The sequence below is a fragment of the Mya arenaria genome, chromosome 8 (assembly GCF_026914265.1).
Source record: "Mya arenaria isolate MELC-2E11 chromosome 8, ASM2691426v1".
In the NCBI taxonomy this organism is placed as follows: Eukaryota; Metazoa; Mollusca; class Bivalvia; order Myida; family Myidae; genus Mya; species Mya arenaria.
This window is the reverse complement of record NC_069129.1, coordinates 13,116,528-13,124,856: the sequence shown is the minus strand read 5'-3', so window position 1 is coordinate 13,124,856 and position 8,329 is coordinate 13,116,528. Positions and strand designations below refer to the sequence as shown.

The window sequence follows — 8,329 nt, the reverse complement described above, 5'->3', positions numbered from 1 at the left end:
ACTTAAAAATCCTTAGACCACTTAAGGTGACCTCAACCTTTGGACTATAAATGTACGGGTGGTTCGTCATTCACTGCTACTCTACAAGTATGTGAAGTTGAATAGAAATCCAATTAATAGTTTAATAATAATTATGGCCAAGATCCAGCAAAGTTTTTACTATAAAATCCCTATTGGGCTGCAAAGACCATTTAGTGTGACCATGACCTCTCAGCAGAAAGAAAACTAAGTGATAATGTTATATATATATATAAACACCAGTCATCATTGGAACATCATTTAAACAGGTAATGTAGTTAAAACAAGAACAACCAAACATACTTTTTGAATTCTTACTGGGCTTTGTAAAAGTGTGACCTTAATCTTTTGAGTGCTGTGTTCTGTTGAACACAGCTCTACATTTAAAGAAGTTTGGTTAAATTCTCACATTGAAAAAGTTAAAACTCGAATAAAACAATCATGCCTCCTTTTGAGTGCACAAAAAGCTGAAAACAAAACTTGATAATTTATGACTTTATTAGTACACATGTGTTTGAAATGACAGATTCACAGACAGTGACAAATCATGATACAATGAACACAAAACTAATACATGAGCTTGGAGGACAGTTAAGTACAGAAGGAGACTTACTCAGTACCAGAATAAAACCAGGAGCCAATTGTATAAATCCATCTGATTATTTGGTTTGGTGCAAGGTAGTCGAAATGTTAATTGATTGGTCAACATTTAAATTATACTGTTGACAAATTAATTTGCTTGCATGTTCAAACGGTTCAGTTAACTAGTTTCATACAATTGGCTCCAGAGCTGTGTAAATGAAGTGTTAATGATTCTACTGCAAGCAGGTGCCTTCACACTTCATTTCTCATATTTCATTCAAGGCCGTATTGAACCTTGATAAAAAAATGTTTCCAGAGTTACTGGTCTTGTTACACACCTCGGGGTCGTAATCATAAAGCATCTTAAGACATTTACTAACTTATGTAGATTTCTTAAAATGATAAAAGTCAAATTAAAACACTGGATTAATGTTTTTAACATCAATGTATATTTTTTTCAACTTGGTCAATGGAAACAATGTATTTCAGAAATTATTCAGTTTTTACATCTTTACATAAATTTAAAAAGTGACTAAAGTTAGGAAATGGATTAAAATGCTTTATGAAAACCAGCCCTGCCTATTGTTATTGCAAAAATAGAAAGGATAGGATACAATATTTAGATAAATTACAGTTTTAAATCATTAGGTTATTAACACACTTAAGTAATGAGGTAAATATTCTTAGCAGCTTATTTTATACATACGACCCAGAAAGTGTCGCTTTTGGCCAAATAAATCAAGAGAACGGTAAGCAAGCGCCAGTGCTCGTCTGCTTTTTTACAGTAGAAAATAGATGTGGAAACCTTGGGCAGATTGTCATTATTGATGACTACAGTGTCATGTAATTTTTAGAAGGTTTTATGTTGTGGCAATCATGATTTTTTTGCACAATGCTGCTGAATGAAACTACTGTCGAGAATACCACAGCTATGACAATATATTTACCGTCTAAAAAATAATAACATTAAAAATGGGTCTAACTAGCAATTTTTTTGTGACATATCAATCAATACAGTGCGAGAACATTTTTATGTTGCCTGATTAATAAAAGAAATTGTGATAAAATTTCAATCAAATCAAAGTGGCATTTAAAGAACATAAATTAGGTATTGTAAACAAACATGTACCTTGTATTAGCATAGCAAATAAAAGGGATCAGACCTATGATGTAAACAAATGGGTCTCCATTTCATTTCAAAATGTTAAATTTTATAAATGCCTTCATACGAAACTATATAATATAACTAGTTGATATAACCTCATCGCCATCAACCACGGTACTTTCTTGCATTACACTTCATACACAATGAAGCATAGTGTATCGGGGGTATCTGACGATGATATAACCTATACCAATAGGATCGAGACGCAAATGAGAAAATTTAACTGCCGAGAAAATTATCCCACAAAATTCCGAAATATCTTAAACACTAATGTTAAATGAAAAAACTATCTTTAAGAAGGACAACACAACTCTATCTGATTTTTTGCCTAATTTAGCCATGTTTAATTTTACATGTATCTGTGAGAGCTATATGAATCCATCCATAACGACTCTCTCCAATGTAAGTTCAAGTATATGATGAGGAAGTAACAAAATAATACTGTAGAATGCTTTAATTCCCCGAGGATGTTTTTCACTTATATTTGCAATTAACAATCTTTTGAATACTAATTTTGCAGAATAATATACATGTATGAAAACCCCTTGAAGCGATTTACACCATTCTGGCATAACAAATACAATGTTTACTGAGTAAAATGGTCAAAATACAAAAATCGTGGAACTTGCAAATTGAAGCATAGAGTTTTGAAAAAAAAGACATCGAAAAATCGAAATCAAAATGATGAAAAAAGGACCTCGCAAATTCAAAGCAATCTCCAGGAAACAGCATTTTGTGGCTAAACAGTTCACAAAGCTATGCTGAATTGATTAAAACAGACAGCAAAACTTTTCACCTAAATGTCTATGACTGCACATATTATTATAGCATAGATTATCCTTTCTGACAAGGCTGAACGAAAACCTCTAAGGGAAAGTGCCGTCATTAGGCTGTTGAAAGTTTTTGTTTTCCTTGAGCGTCATTGCTCGGCGAATACCACTTAGAACATTCTTTATTGAGGAATGCGTTTGCCAGTTCTTGAGTTCGTCTAATTGTTTGCTGTTTACCTGAAATAAAACAAATCGGATGAAAATGTCATAAAATGTTAACAAGACTTTTTCAATAATCAAGGGGCATAACCTGACAATTTATGTAACCAGAGAGACAGGCCTTGATACAAATCACCATTTTAGATCCATTTACATGTGTACAAAGTTTTATTTAAATAACTTGAATAGATATAACATTACGACCAAGTTCAATTCATGTATGAATTTATTTAAACTAAATGCATCAAGGGGCAGAACTATTAAATAACAATTTAACGAATTGACTGTTTGTAATCGTCATCTTGTCAATTAAGAAGATAGGAACAAAAAAAGATATGTATTAACTCTCTAAGTTTCTTTGAATACCTCCAACGTTTTTTTAGTTACAGAAAAGGTTCAAGTTTTTGCACAACGTTGCTGCCTCCAACACAAAGCTAAAACTATAAATCCTGAATGATTATAACTTTTTTCACCCTTTTAAGTAAATACCTTACGAAATTTTGTTTCATATTAATATTCAGTATATTCAAATTGCTATTGTAGTGTAAAAGGAATATTTTTGTGATGTTTCATGCAATATTGCATCATAAAAGATATATATATAAAGATATAACAAAAGACAGATTTCTTTATTTCGGTTTGGGAATTTTTCAAATACTGTCACATTTCTGATTTGGTTTATGTGCTATCCTGATGAAAATATCAGCCAAAACATGCTAATTTTAACCACTGGCATTGGAATTTTCTATATGATGCTTAACTTTACATAATTTCAGCTTTCTGGTTTTAATAAAATGTTACCCACAGAAATGTAAATGTGCGCAACTAACAAATTCTGATCAATGCAGCCATTAATTTTAAGCTTGTGCAATGGTGCTTGCAGCCTTAGTTTCGATTCCATCTCAATATATACAGTAGTTAAGATACCCATAAGAGCTCAATTCCTTTCTAAAACCAGCCAGATACATCTATGCATGACTGGATTATGGCCCTTGAAATGCTGTAGCCCTAGCTACAGTATATTCTAAGGGAGGCAACTTGTACAGAGAGTTGTGTATTATAGTAGTGTAATTCGGACTCCCCCTTTGCTCTTTGTAAAACATATATTGTGGTGTTACTCCCCCTTTGCCCTTTGTAAAACATTATGTTTACTGATTCCTTCCCTTTGTGTTCAAATATATTCATATTGCCTTTTACTAGTATGTACAGTCATGCTCTGGATAAAAAAATCAAAAAGTTATGCCGGCTCTACCTCAGAGAGTTCATTTCAAATTACATGTAGCATTTTCATGACATCAATTTAATGCAAAGTCCATAAACTGAGATTTATAACCAATGCAGAACCTACCTCTCCATTATCGCTCACACAGTTCATTCTGACTTTGGTGTTAAATCTGACTTTAGGTCTCTCCTTAGGGTAATGCTCTCCACATTCAACCGTTAAGTTGTAAATTCTACCCTCAAAGTTTGTCTGAAAATGGAAAAGAAAAAAGATAATGGTATCAAAACATCATAACCAAAGTATGGTAGTCTTGTGAAAAAGTTTTAAATAGTTTCATGTCTAATGTACATTTGCACTTGTAGCAGTATATCTTCAATCTTAAGACAGGTAGAAGGATAACAAGGCGCGAACCTCCTGCTATTGAAATACATTTGAATTTAACAACTTAATATTAAATACATTTTTAGACCCGTTATATTTAAGAATCAACTGAAACATAATTCACTTCGATACATAAGGCCCATTATAATGTAAAACTAAAGTTATTTCTCAATCTCAACTGATTTTTCCACATAACAGCATTACATAGATCAAAATTAAACATGGTCTGCCCTTTTTAAAAACATATTCTCTTATAAATCATGACCATAAAAATTATGGCTCAATATTATAAAGATAAGTAATTTTAGAGCATCAAATGTACATGAGTAGAAACTCAAAAAAATTAAATTGGGCTCTGACATCATAAAGTACTGTAGTTCTCTATAAATGGTTGACATTCTTTATTAACATAATGCATGACAGAATGTGCTTTAAAAAAAAAAAGCCAAAAATTGAATCATACTAATGATACTATGCATTTATGTGTTAAAAAGGGATGAGATTGAGTTTGAAAATTGACTAAAGTATTCTCGTGCTATTGGGGCCAGATCTCTTAAAAAGTTTGAGAGGATTGCATCCATTCAATTCCAATCAATGTTAAAGGACCCTACTATATACATGACTCATATAATTAATTAACAAGCTTCTTACTTTTGATGGGCCTATGATGGTACATTGCCAACGTGTAAGGGTGTTATCTGCATCATCGGCCAGCCCCCAGCTAATCGTGCCATCCCCCAAACCCTTCTCCCCCTTCTCCAGCTCATCTAGAAGCTTGAAATTTCTTGGAACTAGCACACCTGAAGGACAAAGACAATCAAATATGTTGTTATATATCAAAGATGTTCCGCATCCAAAATCCTGTACTCATTATTTTCACTGTGAAATCATTAGTTTTTCCTTTGGACTGATTTTTTTTCCTATGGACTCATTATTTTTCCGGTGTTTTTCCTATGGATTCATTATTTTTCCGATGTTTTCCTATGGACCCATTATTTTTCAGGTGTTTTTCTATGGACTCATTATTTTTCTTCATATTTCCCTGTGGGACCCATTATTTCCTGTGGATCCATTATTCTAAAACATGTCATGGTGTGCATCAGCAGGAGCATGACTGCTGTGTCTGAAAAACTCTTGCCAGGCAGACATGACATTGATAACTTTGAAAGCTATGAAGTATTCAAGAAATCAATTCAATTGTTATCATTTGGCTCATTTCCAGTACTTGACTACTTCATGATTACTGCGTTATTTGCAAAAAATTGATTAACTACAATTATTCTTATAAAAGGATTGACCATCTTGTATTAAATAAAAAACTTTTATATCAAAGATTTTTATGATTCTGATCTATGATCTGAACTGAACATTGAAATCAAAATATGTCTGAACTTCAGTACCATTGCATATATATGACAAAACAGGCTTAATATTTTTTATCAAATAACGTGTAGGTCAGTTAGTAATGATTGTCAATCAGGCTGATGCACAGATGGTCACCAAACGTGTAATTCACAAGTATGCTTATTGCAGCTAGCAAATGCGCTGGATCTACTGGACTAAATCCTAAGATATTTATATTCATTAACTACATCAGTTATATTTTTTGAATTTAAAGTTTGTCTCTCATTTCCAAACAAAACTATATTTGATTTTATAGTATTGACTCTTAAGTTATACCCATGAATCACATTATCAGCAGAGCAAAAATATTTGCCATATGCTATTTGTCCATGTTTTCACTGGAAATAATTTCGTTTGGTTTTGAGAAAGAAAGGCTAAGTGTTGAAAGTCATTGTAAAGGTGATATATTGAACTTTTTAAAAATGTGCAGTATATTCATGTTGCAATTGTGGTGTAAAAGAAAACAGAGATGAAGTTACCAGATTTGGGGTCTGCCCTTTTTATTTATTATAATGATAGCTAATTGTAACCAGATATTTGGCCTTAGTAGTAGTATTGTCAGTATTTTACAGTATTGCAACGAGTCTTTGAACAGTTTTTGATATGGCAAATCTCTCAGTGATTTTTAAAATATCTTCAAATACTTAAGACTGGTCAGTATTTGGTCCTAAATGGCTTTCAAACTTCATTTGGTATCAGGACATAACGGACCATGGACATTATAGACCAGATATAACAGACCAGACATAAAGGACAATGGACATTACAAACCAGATATAACAGACCAGACATAGAGTTTCATTCTTACTAGCCTAGTAACATGGCGTCTCCCTCATTGAAAGATTCGCTTATAAAACTAAGATCAAGAGTGTGGGCACGTGTCAGGCTCCGCAAGGGATTGATACAAAAAGCAACATGTAAACTTTGTTTCGATGACGTTAGTTATCCAAAGTCTGGCAGCTCAACTAATTTCATGCAGCATTTTAAAAGGAAACACTCCATCGATGTGTTCAAAATACAAGTTCATCAAATTTGACATGGACAGAAAAACATCACTCATTTATAACAGAAACTATCATGTCATGTTTTGTTATTCATATAATCTTTATCAACAGATAGTTTCTGTTATAAGTGTGTGATGTTTTTTTTTGTTATTTAACTAGTGTCTGTTATAAGTGTCTGATGTTTTTTGTTTGTTATTTAACTTATTAAAATTTATTCTTGATAAAACACTGTTCTAGTTTTTTCATAATTGCAATGATTTAACAACCTTTATATAAACAACTTAATATTATTAAAATTTATTAAATAACAGCAATGAGTAAAACATGAATTAAATCAAAATGATCGAATGGACATGTTTGATATCAGAATCGAATCGAAACAAGTTTAAGGTGAATCGTTGCAGCTCTATTTGACCCTAAAATCGATCAAGGGCAATAATTTGTCTTTAGAGTAAATATGGAGTTATGTTACCTATTTGTGTGATGGCTGTAAACAACTGTCAGAAATATTCAGTCAATTGAATGAAAGGTATAGACATATTAAGTGAAAATCCCAACTTACCCTAAACTTTAACCAGAAACAATGTGCCCTAAAACTTTAACCTAAGTTTCTAAGTCAATTTGGGGCCATAATTTGTATTTAGAAAAATAAGGAGTTATGTAACCCCATTGTGTGATGGTCCTGAACAACGATGTGAAGTGTTAAGTGGATTAAATGAAGTGGATTGGAGTTATGAGTGAAAATGCCAACTTGCCCTAAAACTTTAAATTACTAGACACAATGTGCCCTCAAACTTTAACCTAAGTTTTGAAGTCAACCAGGATTACAGATAATATGGAGTTATGTAACCTCATAGAGTGATGGTCTTGAACAACTGTATGAAGTATTAATTGAATTAAATGAAGAGTATTGTAGTTATATGTGAAAATGCCAACCTGCCCTAAAACTTTAACTGGACGGCAACACCACCGCTGGGTCGAGTAGTAAAGCCTCCTTATTCATCGAATAGTCGAGCTAAAAAATTGTCAGTAATGTCCCAAAATATGGTCCATTATGTCTCATCTGTATGTTATGTCTGTAATTCCATCATTTTTTTAAGGTGTTTAAGTGTTTGTTCAATCACAATCATTGTTTGGAAGGATTTTAGTTGATTCGTCTGCATCATGCACTGCTGACGTAGTAGGCCCATAAAAGTATGACACAACGACATTATGAGCACAAAATGACTACAATATTTTGTTTCCAATCGAACACATTACCCCACCCACACAACACAAACCGGATCTGAATTTCTGTTTGACAAGAAGTAGAAAACATATGCTGGGAACAAGTATATGAAATGTTAATAAACTTATCATTACGTGATAAACCATGATGCTAAACAAGACGCAAAAAATAATAATATAGTGAATTATGAAAAAATTTCTTACCTTGAGCCATCTTTGTTAGTTTCGTATTTCAAGCTCCTCAACTATTTATATCGTCTTAGAAATCAGGATTTTGTCAAAATTATGTGAAGTCTAAATACAAATATTATTTACTAGTATGTATTGTATATAAAAA

At 32.4% G+C, this 8,329-nt stretch overlaps 1 protein-coding gene across 1 annotated transcript; it reads right to left on the bottom strand.

Moving 5' to 3' along the window:
- Positions 1–498: 498 nt before the first annotated feature.
- Positions 499–8,223, bottom strand: LOC128243541 (ubiquitin-conjugating enzyme E2 variant 2-like). Its single transcript, XM_052961368.1, has 4 exons — positions 8,197–8,223; positions 5,009–5,157; positions 4,103–4,225; positions 499–2,772 (listed from the first exon to the last, which is right to left on the bottom strand). The coding sequence occupies exons 1-4, from the start codon at positions 8,204–8,206 to the stop codon at positions 2,632–2,634; spliced, it is 423 nt and encodes a 140-aa protein (XP_052817328.1). The 5' UTR covers positions 8,207–8,223; the 3' UTR covers positions 499–2,631.
- Positions 8,224–8,329: the final 106 nt, after the last annotated feature.

Excerpts from the sequence above, each read along its gene's own strand:
- LOC128243541 (XM_052961368.1), bottom strand. Across the intron at positions 4,226-5,008 it reads CCATCATAGGCCCATCAAAA|ACAAACTTTGAGGGTAGAAT; the intron begins GTAAGAAGCTTG and ends TTCCATTTTCAG. Across the intron at positions 2,773-4,102 it reads GTGTGAGCGATAATGGAGAG|GTAAACAGCAAACAATTAGA; the intron begins GTAGGTTCTGCA and ends GTTTTATTTCAG.